Source organism: Synchiropus splendidus, chromosome 3, assembly GCF_027744825.2.
Source record: "Synchiropus splendidus isolate RoL2022-P1 chromosome 3, RoL_Sspl_1.0, whole genome shotgun sequence".
Lineage (NCBI taxonomy): Eukaryota > Metazoa > Chordata > Actinopteri > Syngnathiformes > Callionymidae > Synchiropus > Synchiropus splendidus.
In genome coordinates, this window is record NC_071336.1 from 15,149,850 (window position 1) to 15,173,947 (window position 24,098).

Below are 24,098 nucleotides of genomic sequence, written 5' to 3' on the forward strand. Positions count from 1 at the left end.
TATTTATTTATATATACTTATTACGTATTTGCTATATTTTAGTCATTGTGTATTTAAGCACTCGTAGTTGCACTTTTTTTGAGAGACATTTGCTCTCCCAACTAATATAGCAAATATTTATAGCTGTTTTGCTGTTGATTGTCTTAATAAAATTCAATTATAACTCAGTTCAAGACTTGTTTTACTTTGCGTGTGTCGCTTGTGTTGTTAAATTCATTTGAGGGAAATAATTTTCTGTTAAAGTGTTGAGTGTTGCCATACAAAGGTTCCAGCGTTTCATCTGGTCCGAGGAAAGGAATTTGAATAAAGCAGTGATTGCTGTCACTCACTTTTGAATCTCACGAATGGCATGTGCACTAATACATGAAATAAATGGCGATTTTTTTTTTAAAATTCATCTCTTGAGCTTTTTCCAAAAAGCCACTGCATGTTGCATCCTAAATGAACAGAAAGGCATTCAGTTGTGTTTGATCCGCTGCTATATTGTCTCCTCAGAGCCGGGCTTTAACTGACCTAAGTGCAAGATAAAGAGTTCTCCTCTTAGGGTGACAGAAAATAGATGAAAATGGCCATTAAAATACCATTTGAATTCTCACAGCTCTGTCTAGGCGTCAGTCACTTAAAGCCTGGTCCAGCAGGAGAAGGGGAGCAGCCATTTATTTGGGAACTCTCACCCTCTCGGTTTCAAAGGTGTTGCTTAGAAAAAGGCTGCATACCTGCCAAAAGTATCTTTAAATGCAGCGAGTTACCTTTTGTTTTCTCGCCTCCACACCTCCACTGTATATATGTGTGCACACATGCATGAGTAAATCTTCACACCCCAGAAGCAAACGTCGCCCTCTACGTTGAAAGCCCAAGAAAAAAAGGACAGTACAGAATAACCCACACCTTTGACTCAGACACCATTTTAGTGTCTTCACACTGCTTCACATTATATATTAACTTTATTTAGCTCCATTTGTCCCTTTGCCTTGCCTTTCCTCTCCCAGCCATGCATTTTTTATTATTTTCTCCAAGAAGGTGTCGCCTGTGGGAATAAAATAATCAGTGAGGTTGCTTCCGTGACACTGAGCCTAGGCGGTAAGGATATGCTGATAGGCATCCTCTTTTCAGTCTCTCACCTTGACCTACTACCTCCAGCTTGTGGTGGAGGATTCCCCTTTTGACCGAGGCTCCCATAAAAACCCAAATGTTCTTTCATCGGAAGCGATGGTGGGTATTTGTTTTCCCTGTATGAATAACAGTGTGGTCGTTTTTTGAGCTCATGAACCCCCAGAGTGGCTCCACTGTGACCCAAAGTGGGTCGTATCCATCAATTGAAACAAAAACCTCGACTTCTCCCTGTGTCTTCTGCTGCAAATGACCGACCAAAACAACGGCTCTTGTTCCGCAGATGAGTTGATCAACTACCCAGCAGCCTTTGCCCTGAATGACCTATGCTGTGTGAGATCCCATCTCAGCTGTAGCCTACATTTATCAAGTGCTGCCACTGAGCTGGATGAGGGCAGTAAAGACACTTAAAGCCTGAACGCCATTGTTTGTTTCAACCTTCAGCAAACTCAACGAGGGCAGAGAGGGTTGTGCTGTTTAAGTTATTAAAGCCATAATTAATAGCTCTTAAAAACAATATGCAGAGACGCTCAAGGGTGAAACAGAGACCTGCTGCTCAGGGAGAAAAGAATTAAAGAAAGCATTTCTTAAGATGAGCCATAGATCCAACTTGTGTATTGAATGTCACACGTAGCATTTTCCTCAGGCTCTGTATACATGTGCACTGTGTTCAATTTGTCTTTGTTTTATGAACAAGCTAATTAAATGTATTTAATATGGTGGAGCCCCAAAGTCAAACAGTTCACCCCACACATTCCCAGTCTCATTCACCAACATGGTGTCTGACTCCCAGGTAAATGCTCTTGTACCAAGGTGAAGATGACAAATGAGTCAATATGACTGATACCTCATGCTCAATCTGACCCTCCTACTCCCACTCACAACAGCAAATGTAACAACCTGCTTCTCCCAGGACACCACTTTTTTCTCACCTAGCTTCTCAACCCATCTTTTATTAGGCTTTACCATCGGCATCTTATCTGAACAATAGGAAATGTAAAGCAGCACACAAAGGAGAAGCTAAGTGTGTGGCTGCAGCTCTGATTGGACGAGCCCGCTGTCAGTTTGCAAAAGAACCAATGGCTGCTTTCTTTGTCATAAAGGCCGGCTGCCGAGTGGAAGCTACTCACTAACACTGCTACTTCATTGGACTTGGGCACTGTCAATCCAAACTCCAGCGTTCCGAGGATAAATTCATAAATTGGATTGCACTGGCACCGGGCCAAAAATGTGCGACAGCCAACATTTGACTTATTAGTTAACCTTTTTATTACCTTTTCCAAGGAGGTCAAGCCACTGAAGGCGTTTTTCCAACCGTCTGTAGAAACACAAAGTGGGAACAGATTCCAGTCACGTGCTGATAGTAATGGGACGAGGAACAGGTGGCGGTGTTCTGGGGTCTTTGATGACATCGTGAGGCAACAAATACATTTGTGGAGATGTTTGATGATGGTCTGCACTCTCAGAGCGCTTTTTTCTAGTTCATTCTTTCAACATTGTTTCCTCTGCAAACTCCTTAATAGCTACTCCAAAATCAAAACTGAAAAACATTTTCCAGTTGGTTTTAAACAGAGTTGATGGTATGTGCAATACTCATCAGTAAATCCCTGAAGTCACAGACAAAATTGTTATGGTACTAAGAGGCTGCTTGGTTGGCAAATGCATGAGGATGTGTCTAAACAAAGTTCACAACATATTAGGATCAGACTGAAGGACTGGAGTTTTTTTTTTTTTTTTTTCAATTGTTTGATGTAAAAAAAAAAAAAACAGTCCTGAAAGGCATTATAATCCTTACTATTAAAACTGCAGATTTCTTTATGTAGTTGATTTCAATGGATGCATGTTTAGCCACGCATGTCATATATCAGAATTACATACGTTTCATGTATGTAAAATAGTTATTATCAGTTGGTGAGTATTCCGTACTGTTTGTTGCGAAGGAACCCTCGCTCCTGTCCTCCGACCACAGATGTCTCTGCAGCCGGATCTCAGCAGCTTTACTCAGGCTCCTTCCCTCCTCATGCGCTCCTCAGACCGGCTCTGGGTCAGACCTTTGACCGCGCTACATATCGACGTAGCAGCCAGTTCACAGTTTTTCCGTTTAGATTTTAAATTGTTGGGTGTTTGCTTACATGCAGCGAGATGTGGTTTATCTATTTACTGAGCTGGTTGTCGCTGCTGATCCAGGTTTCCTTCGTGACACTTGCTATAGGTACGTAAACAGACTAGCGTGCTAACTTTAGCATGCTAACGCCTGCGCTGCTTTTAAGCATTTCATACAGGTTTCACGAACGTGTTGTTCAGCCGAAGCGTTGTTTGCTTGTCCAATGTACAGGTAATGGTTGGCCAAGAAGCGACAGAGTGTGGGTGTTCGTAAGCGGCCAATGGTGACTAAGTGTGCTAACGGCTATGCTATCTAGTTAGCTTTTGTTACAGTTAGTTTGGATTGGGATAGACTATGTTCCTGTTGAAAATAACCGATTACACTTCGATTATAATATCAGTATAAGCGTTATGTGTCAAAATGCTCACAACTGTTAGATCGTGGACTTTAAAAGTAACCATAATCACAGCAGATTGTTTGGTTATTTAACGTGTCACAAACGCAAGTCACTATCGCAGAAATAAAATCTGTTGATTAAAAAAAAACATGATTATGTATTTTTTGATAATGTAAATAGAGTGCTTCTTCAGACCGAACTTGTTTAGTGTACCTCCAGTCTTCTGTCACCTGAACACGTGACATCTGTTGGGAGCTCTGTATCCACGTCTACACATTTCTAGCCACAGCAGAGGTGTGGCTGCTGACACCAGTAGTTGACAATGGCCTGTCATACTTGTGTATACATTTCAAAGAAGAGTCAGCCAGTGCCGTCTTAGGTTGGAAGCATCCATGTTGTCGATTAAGTTGCTGATTTTCTGATCAGTCAGTGACGCGTCATGTAGCTGTAGCCAGCAGCAAAGTTGTCAATTCTGACAGTGTCATCATGTAAAGGCTTCCATTATGAGCCTGTTAGGCTAAATTAAGTGTTTCACTGGACCTGCAGCTTATACTCGGGTGCGATGTGTTCTTAAAACACTGACCGACATGAGCAAGGTGTAAACATTACATTTTGTCTGTGATGCGCCGCGACAATTTGTCCCGTCACCAGTCAAATGTCAGGTGATAGATCACACGTCAAACAGGAACAGGAAAACATGACACTTATCATATTAGTATCATTATGTTGGTTTTTGGTGTTTTTAAATGCAAAACAAATCCAGAGAGAAGCATCATCATAACACAGCGACGTTGCTTCCTTGTTTGTCATTCGGCTTGCTTCTTGGCTACCTCAAGTTCAAGTTTGGACCAATGAATACAAATGGCGTTGCTGGAGGACCTTCATGGTGTTACTGCGTTTTATAAATTATTTTGTAAAATAAATTTACTCCGAAAATGCAGCTTACAGTCTTAATATGTACACCACATATGTTTTTGTCTTCTCCATGATGCATTTTTGACTGGTGCGACTTATGCTCTGAGCAAACAGTTACCATTGGCTGCACTAATTCACTTATTCTATATATGCCACATACAGATTATTATAATCTCTTTATGTTGAGTGCTCCATTGTGGAGCTTTTGCTCATCCTTTTCTTCACACATAAAGTATACAGTGTTTATGTTCCTTTAACATGTGATTGATTTGTGATAGAGAGAAGTGAAATACAGTATCTGTTGCCCATTTATAAGGCTGTCCAAAGTATCATTTACTTGGAGTAGACGTTCACACCACTGCTGCATTTCCCTGCTTGACTTGCTTTTGTCCCCATACAGCCGCAGGACTGTACTATTTGGCAGAGCTTATTGAAGAATATACAGTCGCCACAAGCCGAATAATAAAATACATGATTCTGGTAAGGTTACTGAGTTGACACAGATTTTGCAGTGTGGATCTATGGTCTGATCTTGATTTTCTCTTCTGGGTTTCTGCATCAGTTCTCGACAGTAGTGCTGGCTGGTCTTTATCTGTTTGAAGGCTTCCCAGTGTTTATGGTCGGTGTCGGCCTCTTCACCAACCTGGTGTATTTTGGCCTCCTACAAACCTTCCCCTACATCCTGCTGAGTTCACCCAACTTCATCCTGTCCTGTGGTGAGTACTGCCCACAACAGGGTCAACAGATGTTGCTGGTCAAGTTCAACCATGTAACACTCTCAATCGAGTGATCTGAGTGCATTAAAAGTGGATACTTGTTTAATTATGAATGTATTGAGAATATCTGTTTTCTTTATTTGATGTATTTTCAGTAACGTGCTAGTAAAGTGGAATCCTTTTTGATTGTATGCATAAATGACAGTGCCTTCTCTTGGAGACTTATTTCTTGGTTTTAAGGGATTGTATTTCTCTCCATCTCCAGTGTTAGTGGTAGTGAACCATTACATGGCCTTTCAGTACTTTGCACAAGAGTATTATCCATTTTCAGAGGTAAGTCACTCATAATTTTGAGATGCCATCACTGATTAATTATAGTTGTAACCAAAATTTCCCCCTCGATTTTCCAAACCGAATCCAGGTGCTGGCATACTTCACCATCTGCCTTTGGGTCATTCCCTTCTCCTTTTTTGTGTCGCTTTCGGCGGGAGAGAATGTGCTTCCGTCTACCATGCAGCAAGGTACTACGACTTGCTCTTGTGAATGTGTTTGAAAATCTACGTTGTTCTTGTTCTCGGCATGGCTGCAGTGTGAAGTATTGACCATGTTTAAAGAAAGTAGTAGTTGATCCTATGTTTACACCTCTTTTCGAATACATTTTACTCCCCATATGACACGATTTTAGGGTTCTTTTTCCTCAGCAATGGGGGAATCTCCCCCTCTCAAGATCTGTTAGTTACTACATGTTGACCAACCTCCACCTACAATGGAAAATTGGAGTGAAATCCCAGCGTAGTGGGCCCCATGCTGATAAAGCACTGCATTTCAACGTATTTTTTTAACCACTTTTGCCACTATGGATGTTTGTCTCAGAAACTTTCACTTTGTGTGAAGATAGATAGAGAGATAGACTTTATTGATCTCACAAAGGAGAAATTCACCGTTATAGGAGCGCTTGTGTTTAAGATGATACACAAGAAGAAAAAGTGTCGGTTTGAATCCTCCAGAAGGTTGTTCTGGGTTTGAGAATGTGTTGTGTATCGCATGTGTTTCCTCCAGACACTCCTGAGTTTCCTCCAGAATTTATATTTTCTCGAGTTGGTAACCGCTGACAAACGCAGCAAGTGTTTAAGCCAATGTTTTTAATTGGATCTGGTCTGGTTCCACAGATGACGTGGTGTCCAACTACTTCACCAAGGGCAAGAGAGGGAAGAGGTCCGGGATCCTCCTGGTCTTCTCCTTCCTGAAGGAGGCAGTGCTGCCCAGCAGACAGAAAATGTACTGAGGAGCCGGACTTGATGTGCAGCCTCGGGGATTGCTGGCTGAAGCTAAAAAGAAAGACTGATGCCATCACTTTAGTTTGGGATAAATGGCCAAAAGAGGAAGATGATCACCGGTGACGCATGGGTGATGAAGGCCATGGCAATACTGAAACAACTACGGACTTAAGGGGTCGGGGGGCTGGTAAGGGTTTTTTTCAGCGCAAAGTTTTCTTATGTCTGTGTTGAACTGCACTGTCTCAGTCTTGTTTGTCTATATTCACATTCTGGGCTGTGACAAATACCACGTCTGGTTCAGACTGAGGTGATGTCCGTCAAGTTGGTACCACTAAATTCTGTCTTGTCTCGAGCTTCAGTGAAGTAGCTTCTACAGAAGTAAGATCAAGTGAAACAAAACAAAACAAAAAAGACAAGTCACAGTTTCCAATCTGGAGTTGGGTCTAAGACTACAGTGTACATGGTGTTGAATTTTGAGGATGCTTGTGCACAAAACTGTGAATCTTTGTTTGTCTTTGTCAGCTGCCCCTTGACAAAACGATTCGGACTGTTTTTAATGAATCGTAATAAAGAGATTTTTTTCGTACGCCGTTTTTAGTGAGCAAACCGGCCGTCGCACACTCACTGACCCGACGTGTGCAATGACTTCTGAAAGTCTGCATGTTTGGCTGCAAAAAGTCATTCAACTAATTTGATAGTTCTATTAAAACGTTGATAAATAACACCTCCATTATTCACTTGTGTGTTTTCCAACTCAAGAGTCTCATCACACCTTTTGAAAAGTTACATAAAAAAAAAATAGAGTGCACGGGGGGCTTGCTTCATCTTAACCGAAATTATTGATGTAATTTTGGACATATTTAATTACACACTTCTACCAGTCTGATGGTTTTCATTTTAGATTCATGATGATTTACAAATTGAGTAAGTTGTTTCAATTCTGTGTTGTGAATCAGATGTGCAACATTTTTCTTTAAAAATGTTTTCTTCCAAAATATGTCAAATTCTTTCCCAATTCCAACAGCAAGTGGTTAAAATTCTTTTTAATAATAATTAGGGAAGCAGAGGAGGCAAATCCGTGATATTCAGCAATCACTTCCAGCTCAAAAGTAACTGCAACTTCTATATAATATATATAGATATAGAATATTTCTGCTTTAAGTTTTTTAGTGAAGCCATTTTCAAAATTCAAACATCCAAGTTGCTGCATTGTAACTGCTTGTGACGTGAAATTGGAAGTGTTCACTTGAACTCCAAAATAGTTGCATCAAGATACGTTTCCATTGTATGTCATTCAACACATGGAAACAAAGCACTGTTTTTATTTATTTTTTGGCTGCTGCTGGTTTACTGCTGCTGTGGCGACATGATATATTATATTACTGTGAGTGTTGGCCGGTAATGGGGCGCAGGCAGAAAGACAGGAAATGAAGTGAGTCAAATTTTGGTCATGTCATATTAGATTCATAAAGGTTAGTTGCTCATGTATGATTTCATTTTATATATTTCATTCTTTAAATATTGTTTTTTGGTGGTGAGAATCATGGTAACAACTATTTTTGTGTTTGCTTTTAATGATGTTTAGGCATTTTTATTACAAGGTATATTTTACATATATTTTGTTCATGTATTTTGAGGGACAAGAAATGAAACATGAAAGTTACTGATAAAGTCTTTCAATTTAACATTTCAATGTGACTATTAATAGCTTTGGGGGAAATACATACACATACTATATAAAGAGTAGATGAGATTTAATTTGAAACAAAAAGTTATGAATGATGGGCCACATAAGTCCAGCTGAAGGGCTCCTGATGGTGCCCATACCACAGTACCTACATCTACTGTCGAGCATGAACAAGGGCTCTTCTCTGTTTATTTAATTCCTTGCTCTTCTCATGGCTGACAGTCAGAGCTAAGTTGGGATTTTCATGGAGTGTGTGTTCTTCGTAATATAATACTAAAAAATAATACTCTGGTGCCCTCCACATTCAGTAAATATACAACTATTGACTGATGACTCTTAATAAGTTCGTGAAAAGGACCTGTCCACGGTCTTGGTAGCCACTTAGTTGGTGGTCATCGTGGCGCAAGCGCTGTCATTCAGGTTTTTGTCAATGTGTTTTAAGTGATTGCATCATGGACAGATGAGGACTAGAGAACCTCTCGGTTGTTGTGCACTCCAGATCAATATCACAACATTGACCACCGAGTACACTTTGAACCCTGTTGGGGTGTGAAGTGCCTCATGGAGGGAAGAAAAAAAGTCAAATCCTCGCAAAGTACACACACCTCCGGCTGTCACACCAAAGTACGAATGCTTCTGACAAGTCCTCACCTGAGACTGTCCCTCGAGGGGGCTCAGTGGAAGAGCACGGGCTGTGACAGGTGACCCTGGGCATGAGGGGTTTCTCTTCCTGCTCCTTCTGTTGAGCCCCATGACTGACAAAATAAACTGGCGTAAAAGTGACTTGACATCAGACCTGGAAGAATGGAACCATTTTCTTTATTTTAAAATTAGCACATTTATTTGCCTCTTATTCAGATTTTCCTTTTGCACCATGACCACTACATAATTACCATGTCATATCTATGCAGTGATTTCTCTCTAAAATAACTTATACCCAGGTTATTCTTCTTTATGACTCATCACTTGCTTCATAACATAATGAAACTATTGAAATGGTGACTGTCTTGCCTAGCAACACTAGTGTGATCTGAAATTTCACTAAATGTCCTGTAATCCACTGGGATTACAGAAGTATTTAATTTTCATTTTCTTTATATAGTGAAACATTTCAAGCTGAAAGTCAACAATGTGATCAACTACAAGGCTCTAAAATGAATTCTCTAAAACAACCAATAATTATATTTTAGAACTCAAGAACTTTTTATATACCAGTCACTACTACAAACCTCATGTCATGAATATATTGCATCTACTAAAACTTGAAGGACTTCCATTGCATATACTTTTTTTTTTTTAACCAACAACATACTTTTTTTATTTTCCTAAAATGTGATGGTACTTATCTATCTATTTGTGTGAAGGTGTATATAAGGATGGACTCCACATGTAAACACACTACATGTTTTAGTTCAAGGTAATTAGATCAAACAAATGTAGTCTATTATCAAAATTGAAATTTCTCATGCTGTTTATCCTGTAAACACCAAAGAAAATCATGATCATCAAAAATATAATGAAGACCAGCACCAAAATGGACGACTCTGTCTAACACTAATTTGAATAATCCCAATAAATGTATCCTGCTCAGATGTGTCGAGTTTTACATTATAGCTCTCTAGGACATCCAGAACCAGCAGGAACGTTGCTGCAGCAGGTGCTCAAAATCCATTTTCATCTCTGGATCTGTTGAATTAACACTTCAAAATGAAGTTTTGAAGTCTCATCCAGTGAAAGCAGAAACGGAATTGTTAGTTGTCAGGTGCTTCATATTGGACATACTAAAGCTAGATTTGAAGAGGAACAACCGACCTATGTTATCCTCCGTGATAATGTAACTATGGTGTCAAAGAACAAGCAAACAAGCTTGTGGCATATACGTAGTCACCGATTATGCAAGTCTATTTTAAATTTGGCTTTTTGTCTGTTTTCTGATACCAAACAAAAAAGGCTTTTCCAACATGACCCAACTGTGTCAACAACGATTTGCTCGACGTGGCACTTGCATGATGTCACGAGTCACTGCGTTAAAGGGAACCCTGTGGTAGAAGTCTCGTGGAAACAGCACCCTCCTCAGGATGTCCAGGTCCAATTGAGGAGCAGAGTACGCTTTCCTGTCCCACCTGGTGTTGTACATGAACTTCTGCATTCTGTTTTCCCACCACACCATCACGCTCTTGCGCAGGTCGGGGTCTCTATAGATTTCTGGTGGCTGACAGGCTGAGTAGATGGCCCAGGGTCTGAGGGGCGGAGTCGGTGGCGATAGCGCACACCTTGTGTGGAACCTTCCAGGTGTGCTGTGGCTTCTTCTGGGAGCTTTGTGCAGGGTCACCCCTTTCCTGTTGGCCCATTCACTCACTATTACTTTGGACAGCTCCTGAAACAGACAGGCAAAATCATGTCATGGTCTCATGTCCAATGTGCATGAACTCAAAATTCCTTTTTTGTTTTCCACTGTATGTTTGTTGCGTTATTTGTATGTCTTTATGTCGAACAAAGGCAAAACCCAATGGCATGCCAACTAGAAACCATGATCTAGAGACTGGGATTTTATCTCGAGTTGATCCCATGACATTTGTTTTCATTTGAAGAGTCTTTCCATTGTGATGTGAACTCATGTTTATTTTTGACCACAGGAAAGATTCAAACAGAAAACCACTCACACACTTACATCCATGGATGAGTGAGTCTCAAACCTCTTTTTGGATGCGGAGCCTTTCTGCACTGTTGTGCCTCAGCTGAGCAAAATGGGTGTGAGTATATCACACCCTTCCCCATGGGAGGTTTTAGGCATCACTTCTCCTTCCTTACCTCTCTGTAATCTTTGTCTGACTCCAGCAGCTCATAGTAGAGAAGCTCCACCTCCTTCCTCTCCTCCGTCTCCTTCATCTTGTCTCCGAGCCACATGCAGGTCCTCAGATACCTGCGAGACATCACACCCGGGGTGACCTTCACCGCACTTCAGTTTTTGTTTTTTCTGTTTTTTTTCTTTTTTACCTCGCAACCTTCTGGTGGCCCCAGATGCGCGCCAGGTCCAGAGGAGTCAGTCCCATTCTGTCCTTAGAAAAGACGTTGGCTCCAGCCTTGACTAGAATCTGCGTGCAGTCCAGGAGGCCCCGGGAGGCGGCCTGGTGCAGGGGCGTGAGTCCGGCATCTGTGAGGCTACAATGTGTTTGTCCAGAGAATTTAATCATCCTCCGATTTCTCTGCTGGTGTTATCATCATCATCATCATCAAGCTTGTTGTCATTACAATCATCATCATCATTATAATCATTATGGGCTCCAGCTCTTCCACAACTTAGCGCAGACCCATTTATGACTGCTGGTTTGCTGCCCATGCATGCGCAAGCATAAAAGTTCAGATAAGAACCCAGTCTCTCACTGGCTCTCTATGTGGGTTTAGTCCCCTTTGTGTTGGTTGGTCTGGTGTTTAGAATATATATACAGTATAAACACAACACGAAAAACCATGATAATGTGGTTATATATATATATATATATATATATATATATATATATATATATATATATATGAAAAACCATGGTACTGTTAATAGTTTTATGTATTCGAGCAGAAAAGTTAGAAATAAAAAGGCTCATACACGTTGACGTTGGCTCCCTTGTTCAGGAGGTACTTGAGGCAGTGGATGGTGTTGGGGGCGCTATGTGCTGACAGAACCATGTGAATGGGCCGGTGCCCTTGGCAGCCTCTGCTGTCAATGCAACACACACCGGACTCTACCAGGCGGCGGATCGTAGACAGGTGACCATTCAAACAAGCGATGTGGAGCCCGGTCAGCTTCTGTAACATGAAGTGAAATGTTTCAGATGCAGGAGCACAGCAATGAAGTAGATGGGGTTCGTAGTCCATCTGACCGCTCTGTCGAACTCTTTCATCCTGACGGTGTCCATCAGCCTTCTGGAGAGAGCCTTGGCTTTCTTCCTCTCCGCTCGCTCTCGCTTCTTTGCCTTCAGCATTTTGGAGAACCTGGACATGATGCTGAGAGTCAGTAAGAATTCAGCTCTCGTTCATCTGCTGCCAGTTTAAAAGGTGCAAGTCAGCTGAGTTTCTCAGATCTGTTGATGACAAATTGAACTCTGTGGTCACAGTTTGGAAACAATACAATTTTTATTTCACAATTTGAAAAAACGTAATCACAACCACAGGAAAGAAGTTTGTTAACAGGACTGCTTTAGGAACAAACTATAGAGTAACCATTTACCTTTTGGGCCTTTAAAGTTTGAAGGTCTCACTGGTGAGGGTCAACGCACGCCATGGTCTTTCATTACTGATTCTAGTCACATTATCTTCAGTCAATTATTTAACCAAAACGCCACAGAATATCACTCTAGAAAACACAACATGAATCCTTTCATGACTCTGATGCAAAGTTGAGTTTCTTTTGTGTTGACGAGTGTTTGTTGTGTCTGCAGCCGGTGAAGGGAATTATATTCGTATTGCAGCTCCAATGCCAAACCTGGCAAATGACTAACAAAGGCACAAAAGCACTCACCAGCTTTGATGATGACAATAATAACTGCAGTTGCTCTGAATCCTGCTGAACTGACAGTTATCTCATATAAAGAAACACCTCATCTTACCTTAAATACACGTCTTCGTGTTGAAAAGTGAACACAAATGAAGGTCAGTAGTTATGCTTATTTCTTTTGCCTCACCTTTGTCCTCGCGATCCTGCGCTGGAGTTTGTTGTCAAGTCTAATGGTTGCCATAGGAACAAGTAGTTAACCTGCTCCTTGAAAACAGAATGGGTTTTTACCACCTTGCAGTGGTCGACAACAGTTAAAGAGTGAATGTTATATTTTCTAACCCTTCCCTCATTGAAATCAGAAAGGCGCGCTTCCTGATTGAATCTGTCTGACAATCTATATTAGTCGGTGCTTGAGGCAGGGCAGCCATCGACACCTCCTCCCTCTTGTCAGTCTGCACGCCCTCTCAGGCAGGGAGATTGATGTTACATTAGGTTCTGCTGTTCCTAGTTGGCCCATGTAAAGCAGATCGATGGCACCTCTGCCACAGGGCGCCACCACATCTGCCTGCTCCACTGAATCTCCAGCACAGCGTGGCACGTGGAGCCCATTGGATTTAAAGCATTTGTATCTCCATGTCAGTGTGACCGTGGAGTCGATGTGATCAACTCAGCAGCAGCTCAGCCCGATCTCTGCTATTGACCGAGTGACCCCCGACCAAGTGGGAAAGACAGAAACACTAATTCAATTTGTGCCACTTTGAGATTGTTAGCTGTTTATGCTGATGGGATGCAATTGAATAGCTTAAGCTCTCAGTTGCTCCTTGTCTTGCTGTACAATGAATTTAATCTCTCATGATAATAATAATAATAATAATAATGTATTATTTCAATTGACCTGTCAAGTCACAAACCAATAGTGACGTCCGTTAGATGCTGCCACATGTACTCAAAGAACTGGAGTCACATCTAGGTAACTATCTAGGTAGTATGTCACCTTACAGAGATGAAAAGTATGAGCGAAGGGTGCGAGAGGAAGTGACGCCACGGCTGCAGGTGGGGATGAGGTTGTGGAGAGCTTTGAAGTTGAGGAGAAAGTTTTTGTACTGATGCAGTACTGTGCAGTACCAGGAGCCAGTGGATTTGGTCACATGATGTGGTGTGAGCACCTTATCTTTGTGTAGAGTCAAAGTACCAAAAATGTGGTAAATAAGTGCGAAGAGACACAAACCTAAGGCACAAGCATTCACTATCTCATCATTCACCAAATTCCCTACTGTCTACATGAATCTTCCAGTTTTTGCAAGTCTTCCCAAGTTCTTGCAAGTTGCAAGTTCTTGCTGTGGAATGACTGTGGAAAACTGAGTGTGGTCAGGGGAGTCACCGATTTTCTGAGCCCAACAAAACTTAACTCCAATAGTCTGTGATTGAACAGTGCAGTCGAGGCCACAGGATGAAATTGAGAGTGACTGAAGTGACCGAAAAGTGCAGCACTAGAAGAAAGCAAGTGAGGAAATTTGAAGCAATGAAAAGACAAAGAGTGATACCAGAGCGAGCATAGCCCTGATACGTCTTCATATTTAATGAGGCCCCTGTGGCCCCGAGGCTCCCGAACTCTGCTTGTGTAACTGTGCTGATTCCTTCACTTTTTCTCAGTCCTCTCATCTTCAGACCTCTTGTCCTTCTTTCACCTCCGCTAGCCACTGGTCCCTGGCGCCCCTGCTCTCCCAGATTTTTGCGTCACGGCTTTGCTCCTCCTTCTGTCCCTTCTCCTTCTCTCTCTCTCTCCCTCTCTGCCTCAGGCTCAGCCAGGCGGCAGCGTGCTAATGCACCGTGGCACATTCTGCAGCTTGAAGTCACAGAGCAACCGGGCCCTGCTCATTGACCGCACAGCGACCTCCCTCAGCATCGCTGTGCTCGCTGCTCTGTAGCGGACTGAGCGGGCGATGAGAGCAGTAGGAAAAGAGGAAGCTGCCACTGACAGGTATGATCATATCAGATGACAGTGAGATAAATGAATAGCGAGAGGAGATCTTCCCTTATCATTGACCTGCGCTTGGAGCATGTGAAGTCTTCTGTGCATCCATGTAGAGCAGGAACACCTGAGACACAGCACCTGAAGATGCTCAAAATGATCTTTGCTCGATTCGCCGTTCATGCATCTATCTGCCTTTTCCCATGGCCGGCCTTTAACCCCCAAGGTCCCAACAGAGACCTTGACATCACACCTTCCCATGATGCCGAGCTTTTCTTCACCTCCATCACACACGTTCCTCTGTGTGCTCACGACTTGACTAGTAACAACCCGGGGGGGAGGGAGGAGGGAGAAAATGATTCAGATAGTGAGAAAAAAGGGAGGGAGAGTGGGACAAGGAGGTGTAAAGGTCAAAGATGCAACTCAAGAGCAAGTGGTAAACAAGGAGCGGAAGTAACTCTCATTTAGGATGAGTCTACTGTAGGTGGAGATGAGAAGGATACATGATGTGAGTGGACATGGGGTCTTTCAAAATGCACAGGTTTGTGACTGAGTGGCAGTTCTGAAGGTCACACTGATGGTTTTCCATTCTTTAGGCCATGGGAGTGACAGACGAAACTCTGGATGCCTGTTTATAAATACACATTCTTTCCTTCCCATAGGTGTCAGTTGATGGTCGTCCTGTTTTCATTTATTGGTGAGGTAGCTAGTTCTTGCATAGTAAATGAATAAGCGAGACCGACCAGGTTCAAGTCCAATTTCAGAGCGGATCATTCAACTATGGCAGCTCCTGCTTGTGATCCCAAAAATGAATGAATAATTAGTGGTGAAGGATAAATATTTAACGGTATCTATATGGCCACATGCAATGCTGAGACAGTATGAAAACTGGCTTGAAAATCTACTTTTTACTTGAAAATCTGCTTTGATCTGTTTATAATTTTGGAATCAAGCTGAAAAGCAAGCTAAAAAGATGAAGATGAACATTAACAATGATGTGGAGGACGAAGAATGGAATCAAATTTCAACACAAGAAAATGCGTCAAGAAGCTTCATATTTCCTTAGCAGTTATGTCAATGATCAAACATAAATAACAGTAACATGATTTTATTCTGATGAGCAGCATGCTGTTAACCCAAGATAGATCCACAATAAACGGAGAACTTTATCTCTTTGTTGGTGGTTGTTGGGTTGTGATGACTGAAGACGACAGCGTGGACCTCACTCCCACCTCGGGGCCCTTCTGTCCATCTGCTGATTGTCACAGCCTCCATGTTGACATGCCGAGGGCGGAGCTCCTGATGGATGTCCACCGTGATATCATTTGTCCTGTAATCATTCGGAATAAAGCTGATGTTTGGGGATGAAACAGGTCGAGTTCAGCAGCTGGTGGAAGACATCAGAGCAAATTTGACGGGAGATATGTACTGTGGCTGTTCAGGTCCTCGCAACAAGTGCTGCTACTGCGATTAGGGTTCATGGTTTCAATCTTAAACACCAAAGTAGGGGATTCAGAAGAGAGCCAGGGGGGCGTACATTTTCGTGACGCATAACTTCCTGTTTAGGTTTTCCAGTTCCACCTCTTGGCCTGAGCCAATACCATCTGTGTACAAACCTGCATACGACGATGAAGCCACCTCGAAGTCACGCCAAGTGTGCGTGCAGGCTCATCTTAAGTGTTGCATGTGTGTGTGTGTGAGTGTGTCTTCACTATAGCCCCCCTCTAATATGGCTGGCCCTCCTCTCCTATCCAGGTCACAGAGCTTTGGCTTGTCCCAGTTCATCAGCAGGGCAATCCTCTGCAAAACCCATTGTTGTGGTGACACGCATCCAGATTAAATGAAGAAGATTTTGAGGGTAGAGATAGCAGAGATGCAAATGCCAGTTGGGATGTGATACCACAACAGCTGCAGGACAGTCAGCCACTTACACAGCGGCTACACACAACACGAAGCAACAGGAAGTCGGCCGCTCTACGGAACATGGTGTAATGCTGCTTGTTCCCTCCAGCTCTTTGCTTAATGAATCCCTCTCAGATTTTATTTCTGGAAACCATGCGTGTGGAAAGCCAAAAAGCCAAAAGCCAAAAAAAACCCAAGGCTGAAATTCGTGGACGGATCCTTGACTGAGACACTTCGTTCAATGAGCTCGACCTAAACATGCAGTTAGCGACTTTGACAGTGACTTAGCTCTCTGGTGACTCGCCGCCGCTACCATCACCTAATTACACCCTTAAATAATTCAGGGCCGCCGCGGCTACGTGCTGGAAAATTGAAATCCATTTGGGCTGACAAGACTAAAAGGCTGTAGCCTCATGCTCTGTGTACGACATGTTGATGGCTATATTATTGATGTGGGATATGCTTTGTGAGTGCTACGTCAAGCTTGAATAACTCCTGAATAGATCTAAACTCAACTCTGAGACACTTCCACCCACAATTATATACTTCACTGACAAACTCAATAATTGATCACGTCATTATCCTGAGCATTAGCACCAAACTTTCACTTATCTCAACGCCTCTCAATGAGAATCTCACATACCTAGAGAGTATCGTGACATCAAAACATCCCAAATGTTTGCATTCATCGAGCTGCAGTAAATGCTCATGGATATTTCCTTGTTTGGGTTTTTACCTCCGCCACAGGGGTTATGTTTTCGACAGCCTTGGTTTGTCCATTTGTCAAAATAACATGATGATGAATATATACAATAAACAACAGTTTCCTCTCTCTTTCAGGAAAAATCGCAAGAGATACATAAACAGCTCCAGTTGAATGGAGAATTTTTTTTTTAGAGAGAGAGGTACTTTTTATTTTGAATTACTTAATGGAATACATGATGATCATAAAGCACTGATATCTGACATTATTCAATTCACTTATTATCAATGGAGTATGAACCAATTGAAACCGGATAGAACAGCACAATGCGTTTAGTTGGTATACTGCTAAAACATACTTGATGCCAAAAATCTTGATAGCCGTGTTAACTAGTGAGGGTAACCAGTAACCAAGGCTCTTGAAAGCAAAAGCTGTTCCAGGTTCTCTTACTTCTGTGTAGCATGGAATCCAATGTACTGTCATCATTTGCTTCTATGTTTCTGTTTCTCTCTATGAAGTGTTTCTTCTTCTTCTTCTTCTTCTTCTTATTATTATTATTATTATTATCTAACCATAATTTCATATTATGTCATGGTTGTGCTGCCGCCTGCTATCATTTATAACCAGCTTGGTGCAGATGTACCGCAGGTTGTCCCTAGAAGCAGCCGTGTTGTGTTAGAGATTGAAGAGGGAATCCTCATGTATAGGCTGAGTGACTGGTGTCACCTATGTTTCTGACCTTCACCTGCCTGTAATCTTCGGTAGCTCATCATCTTCTCATGTACAACCAGTGATACTTCTGATCATCATCATCTTAACTTCTGCATCTGAGTCAAGAACGAATAAATGCTTCTATTTATTGCATCTTTTGTTGTTGCAAACAGCCTTATGTGTATTCCATTTAAGTCCAATAGATGAGCATGATTCTTTACTTCTTTAATTTACCTGTCAGACACGTCATCCACATTAAAAAAAAGGAAGATGAATCCAAAAGTTTTTGATGCAAATATGGAGTAACGTTTAACAGAGTTTTCTCAAAGAAATGTATTTCAGGGTTGTCACAAAATATGAGGTGAAACTGTTACTTTTATGTCTTTTGGCTCTCGCCCTGCAGGTCAGCGGGTTTGCGTGTCTGTCAGTGGGGTGTGTGTGATCCTCACCTCCTTTGGCATCACCTACAGTGTGGACTGTGAGCTCTGCCACCCTTCCTCTCTGGGTCTTCTTCCTGTCCTGCAGCCACCCGGGTGGTGACTGGATTCGGGCAGGGAGGAAGACGGTGATCCCTCCTGGCATGTTTGGGCTCTCTCTGTTGGACAGGTTAGCCAGCAGACACCCACTCAGTTTGCGTGTGAATGTTTGTCTCTGTGACAGACTTGTTTATTTGTGCATCCATGCAGTGTCGCAGTTTCATCCCGTTCACATATACATCTCGTGGTGTTAGGTCCTGTGGCCCAGACGTCACATGTTGTGTTTATCCTTAGATGTAAGTGTGAATTATGGTGCTTCGTATGATTCCACGTCTATGATCTGATTTAATCTAAACGTGTGTGGAGCCCACGAATGTGCGTTCACATCTGTCTGTCCCCATCAAGGCGTGAGATCCAAGTGTTCAGCCTGCAGGAAGGAGATGCCCACTCATGAGCATGCTCAGTTTCACATCTCACATGCCTGCTGATGATACTTGAACCATTGTGAGTGAAGTGTGAAGACGCATCTGGACATGAGAAACCAGGTTTAAATCACACCGTGGGCCCAAGTCTGGCTCCTCAGGATCTCGCGTGCCAAGTCCTTTCACCGCAGTTAATGTGAAGAACGACCTGAAACTGTTGGTGTTGATGTTCTTCATCACCTCAAATATCATCTGAAACCAGTCATATATATCAGTGTGATCAAACCCTGGGGACGCGTAGATGCTGGAATCACCTCCAATGACTCTATTATGACCACTTCAGCAAATTTGGATCAAATTTGACTTGGAAACATCCGAATGACTGACCGTAGCAAGTAGGTTCCCCAGGAATGGATGCTTGCCCTGAAGGGCAAAAGCCTCTTCCCCATAATCTAGGTTTGTTTCACATCAAATATCAAAGTATTTGTTGTTTTTGCACTACACTTGTCTTCGGTGACCAACCTACAGTTGGCAGTTATGCTGCTTATTGTAATTGCGTTGTAACTATTATTATAATTACCAATAATTATTATATTGTTATATGTTAATGTGTCGTTTGTTCTTTGGTTTGTTATTTAAGACTGTATTTAAAAAAACATAATGGGATTTTTTAATTATTATTATTATAAGTCATACCCAGTATAAAAAGGTTTGTTCTAGTTTGGCTCAGAACTCGGAAGTTACACACCTGATGTAAGGTTTCCAAATTGGAAAGTCACATAATCCTCACCATTCAAGACTACAATCCAAAATGGCTTCCCGGAATATAAACAGGAAGTAGAAGTTTTGAATAAATGAATCTAGCAGTTTCAGTACATCTGTTAAAAGCTTTCAAAAAGGGTCATCTTCCACTCCAGACTAAAGAAGCAGTCTGGTTTGATAAAAAAGAAAATTGCCTCTACAATATTGACAAGTCGGGTTCATGTTGTTCTGGGTTTGGACCCCTGTGGCTTAATGCAGCATCACAAGTGAAAGCGACCCGAAACACACCTTTGTCAACACAATATTCCACAGCGACAGTGATAGACAGGATCATGCAGCTCATTCTAAACAGTCTAGATTGGCAAAAAAAGATGACCTGGTCATGTTCATATGCTTTCAACATGCCAACCCTTCATACACAATATTAACTGCAGATCATTTCAAAGGTCAGTTGTTAGCTCACCAATCATTATCAGGATATTTATTGCAAGATTAAGTGGCTGAAGGTTTATGGCACATCACCTGTTGAATTCTTCCAGCACACAAATGAGTTACTGTAAGTAGGAGGCTCCAGTGAGGTCTTTCTGGAGCTGCGCTCTTTATATCATGTGCTGTTGCTTTCCAGAAGTGACACCACGTCTCACCGGCACTACCTTTTAAAACACCTCCTGTTCTGTTCTCAGTTCTTTTTCTGCTTCCACAGAAGCAACTGAGTTCCCTGTTCTGATCTGACCTCGCTGCAGCGGAGGAAGAGAAGCACTCTTTACCCTCTCTTACTGTTAATGAGGATGGAAATGACAACAGAATTGATCATGAAGACAGAGTCGCTGGTAATCGTCACAAGTCCATGTTCCTCTTATTTGTATGGTTCCCATATTTCCTGAGTGCTTGTGAAAAACAAGTCGAGTTGGGCTAAGATTTAGGGATGTTAACTATCGGGACATTAATGAGCACCATGTTCCTGCTTTGCTTTGCTCGGCTGGAGACCCTCTCCCTGCCGCGCGGCATCATCTGCCTTGTGAAGCAGAACCACTTCTGCGGCCGCTACATGTCACTGTCATGCATGTTGAGGTTTGACCCTGCACATGAAGAATATGTGTGTCCCTGGCGAGCTGAACCTGGACCACAGATGTACTTCTCCTGTACATCAAATTGATCTCCAGTGTCAGTGGGGGTGGTACCGCCGCTGTGTTGAAGTATAACTGTCAAACATTCTCTTAAAGTCTCAGTCACCCGTCTATTCTGCTAAATGAGCCAGGATGACATGTATGCAAACATCGAACATTGAACATGATTCTGACCTCAAAATCAGCTTCTTGCATGGACAGCTGTACCCGCTGTTTTTGTTCCAAAGCATCAAGCACACACAGTGAAACCAGTCAGGTGACTGAGGGTCAACCACTTGCAGTCTTCAGACACCTGACTGGTGAAGCGTGTTCGCGGGTTGAATCACAAACCTGCAGCCACTGTATCCCTTGAGGACTAGTTTGGACTCCCTCGCTTTAATCTGTGTCCGACATGGGAAGAAATTCACCAAACTGCTTTTATATGACTGTAGAGTAGCATCTGACTGACTTCATTCTGAAGTACCAAACATTTAAACTGTCATTGTTTCTTAAAAACAACAGCAATGTTTTGCTTGCATGCCGTGTCCAGTCCTTACTGGTATATTTGATTTCATTAGGTCCAGCTAATTTAAATTATATGCTAAGTTACATGTATTTTCCTGTTTAGCATGTTTTTTGGGAATTTTTTTTTGGCCATTTTTATTTTATTTTTTTTACCTTGATTCAAAATTTGTCTTTCTTACCATATTGCCAACACTTTTTCATATAAATACATGAATGACATTGATTATCTTCTTCTTACCACAACGTGGTTATTTCTTCCTTCATCTTAATTTACTGATAATATAAACATTCTATTTCTTCTATTGTGCATTATATATGTTTTATTATTGTGTATTTCCTACGTCATTATTTGGTACATTAGTACCAAATAAAAACAATAACACACAAGTAGATCTAGTGTGTTGACAAACCGGAGTCAAAGTTAATATTTCTCTCAATCCATAATGAAAGGTGTTTATCACAGTGTATCCTCATCGTATTGCGACATTCCTTGACTTTAGAATGTCTGCGTCTCTGAAGTCCTCTGTTCTGTTGGGGTCCTCCAGATGTGTCTTCAGCTGGCCCCTCAGCTCAGCCAAAGACGTGACGAAACAGATCTGATGATGGGTGATGGTGGAGAGGACGCATCCGACCCCGGGATGTTTGCCTGCAGGAGACACACCACAGCAGCCCTGAGGAGGGGGCCCGGCCCGCTGGTTCTGCCTCACTGTGGCCTGCTGTGTCAAAGTTCTGCGGGCCTGACTTGATGCCTCCTCTGCCTGGCACATGAGTGATCTGCAAACGCGGTGCTATTTTTGCTGATGTTAATTTGCTCCGTGTTAAAGCTGTGGTTCACAGCTCGGTCAACCCTCCCTGATACTATATTACAGTTTTTTATGTAAAGGTTCTCCTGTCACATCCCATTTAGGTCGAGATGCCTGTGAACTGTGAATGCACCGCGCGCTGGGACTCGGCGAGGCTTCCGGGTCCTAAGGTCCGTTGTGTTCCAAGACAATGTTGAAGCGTTCACGCTTTCAAAAAAGAATTCTAAATGAATAAAATGGACATGTAATCATTTCTAATATTTATTAACAACTACTTTAATTGGAGACTTTAAAAAGTGGAAAAATGTGCAGCCAACATTAATATAAAACATCAAACAAACAAATTTATATTGTAAATATTACATTTCTGTACACAATGCAGTTCACATAGAAGAAGTGACAGTGTAGAAACATAAAAAATACGTGCCTCTATTATTACTAAAAATCTCTACCAGTCAGAATCATATATACAGATATAAATGATAATGCAGACGTGAATAATTATATGGAAAATTACCTTACTCAGCGCAGTGATGTCCACCAAGCCAGCGTAGCAGCCGGAGCAGAGAGAGTGTGTGTGTGTGTCCTGGAAGGAAACGTCTCCTGTCTTTATACACATCCCTCCTGCTGATCATTCACCGCTCGTCCTGATTTCATGAATAATTCATCCAACAGCTACCACACACCCCGGCGCGCTAATTGGCGCCTTTTTGTCATCATGCCCTTTATTCCTGTTGCAATTCATCACCTCGCTCGTGTTGTGACTAAACATACACACACACGAGCCAGTTGTTGGTTCAAAACATATTTAGGGTCATTAATTCTAACCATATTTTTGCAACACTCAATTTAGGCTGATGACGGGAGCCGTGGCTCTCTTCATTTTTCAGTCTTTTTTTTAAGAGGGACATCATTTAAAAACCAGTGAAACTAAATCCTCATTAAATACGCGCGCGTGTGTGTGTTCACTTTAAACTGAAACTGTTGAGAATTAGGTCAAATTAAGCTCATGTCAAAAGTGTTCTTCCTCACATGATGCTACATTTTCTAAAGGCAGCTGAGTCATGAGGTAATGAAAAATAGACAACACTCGGCGAAGTGTCGTTTAATATTGATGGAACATCCACACCGACGGCTTCATGCTAAAGGCTAACTGGTCTGCAACTTGTGCTCTGCACATGAGAGTGAAGAGTGACTGGTTTATTTATTGCTTCTGATCGGATCGTCATTGATGCCAGTCGGCTTTCAAAGGAAATTTTTAATGGACAGAAACAGCAACCGAGTCACACGGCAGGCTGGAGCCTGTCCCAGCTTCACAGGAGACACTCATCTCCTCCTCTGTTTTTTGGACTGTGGGAGGAAACCAGAGTGCCAGGAGTTGATCCGTCTTCGGAGCTGGGAGCATAAACCAAACCATAAACTTGAGGGAAAATATGAATTAATATAAGGGCAGTAGATATTTATTTTAACTAAGTATTTAATTAATTTGAACCTTTTATATTTCCATCTCAGATCAAGGTTTATCCCCACATCTTCAATGTGAGCTAACATATAAAGCTGGAGCCTATTGGTTTAGATCTAAAAGTCAAGACAGTTTGGATTTCTGGTTTCAGTAAGTAGTTGATGTTGACCAGCTCTTAAGTTCAGCTTGTCAAGTTCCTCTTTATTTTGCCAGAACGTTTAACTGACTTCCCCTTCCTTCTCTGTCTCTGAGAGACTTGACTGTTGGTGGGGCACACCAGTGACAGATCACCAATCAAGACTCACCTGCTTATGACTCCTGCTGTTCCACTGTTATGAATGTCTTTTCTTCAGACGCTGGTAAATTGGCTGCTAAGTTCATTGCTCTTTTCTGGTTCAGCCTTCTGTGAGTGTGTTCTGACCACCATGTACTCACATTATATTCTACTTCACATTGCGTTAGTCAGTAAGAATTCAACAATTTCCCATCAAACCCAATAGGATCCAACTATCCCATACATCACAAGTATTTTTATATATTTAGCCACTATATTTTT

The 24,098-nt window shown here is 42.0% G+C and overlaps 2 protein-coding genes and 1 long non-coding RNA gene across 6 annotated transcripts; 2 read left to right on the plus strand and 1 right to left on the minus strand.

The window, feature by feature from the left end:
- The first annotated feature begins 3,091 nt into the window (after positions 1-3,091).
- Positions 3,092-7,105, plus strand: tex261 (testis expressed 261). The gene is made up of 6 exons (XM_053861170.1): positions 3,092-3,322; positions 4,927-5,006; positions 5,089-5,242; positions 5,508-5,575; positions 5,664-5,763; positions 6,412-7,105. Exons 1-6 carry the CDS (start codon positions 3,253-3,255, stop codon positions 6,525-6,527), a joined length of 588 nt encoding a protein of 195 aa, XP_053717145.1. The 5' UTR covers positions 3,092-3,252; the 3' UTR covers positions 6,528-7,105.
- Positions 7,106-9,018: 1,913 nt separating this feature from the next.
- On the minus strand, positions 9,019-12,613 carry ankrd53 (ankyrin repeat domain 53). 2 transcript variants are annotated; one of them, XM_053861169.1, is made up of 6 exons: positions 12,432-12,613; positions 12,085-12,196; positions 11,811-12,010; positions 11,204-11,368; positions 11,018-11,129; positions 9,019-10,583 (listed from the first exon to the last, which is right to left on the minus strand). In XM_053861169.1, exons 2-6 carry the CDS (start codon positions 12,184-12,186, stop codon positions 10,182-10,184), a joined length of 981 nt encoding a protein of 326 aa, XP_053717144.1. In that variant the 5' UTR covers positions 12,187-12,196; positions 12,432-12,613; the 3' UTR covers positions 9,019-10,181. The 2 variants fall into 2 exon arrangements, with proteins under 2 accessions (XP_053717144.1, XP_053717143.1); XM_053861168.1 differs by having other exon boundaries at positions 12,085-12,285.
- Positions 12,614-12,746: 133 nt separating this feature from the next.
- LOC128756562 (uncharacterized) lies at positions 12,747-23,852 on the plus strand. Of its 3 annotated transcripts, XR_008414261.1 has the most exons (4): positions 12,747-12,853; positions 14,498-14,679; positions 20,350-20,476; positions 21,823-23,852. It is a non-coding gene; the product is annotated as an uncharacterized LOC128756562 (long non-coding RNA). The 3 variants fall into 3 exon arrangements; XR_008414260.1 differs by having other exon boundaries at positions 12,764-14,679; XR_008414262.1 differs by lacking the exon at positions 14,498-14,679 and having other exon boundaries at positions 12,767-12,853; positions 18,390-20,476.
- Positions 23,853-24,098: the final 246 nt, after the last annotated feature.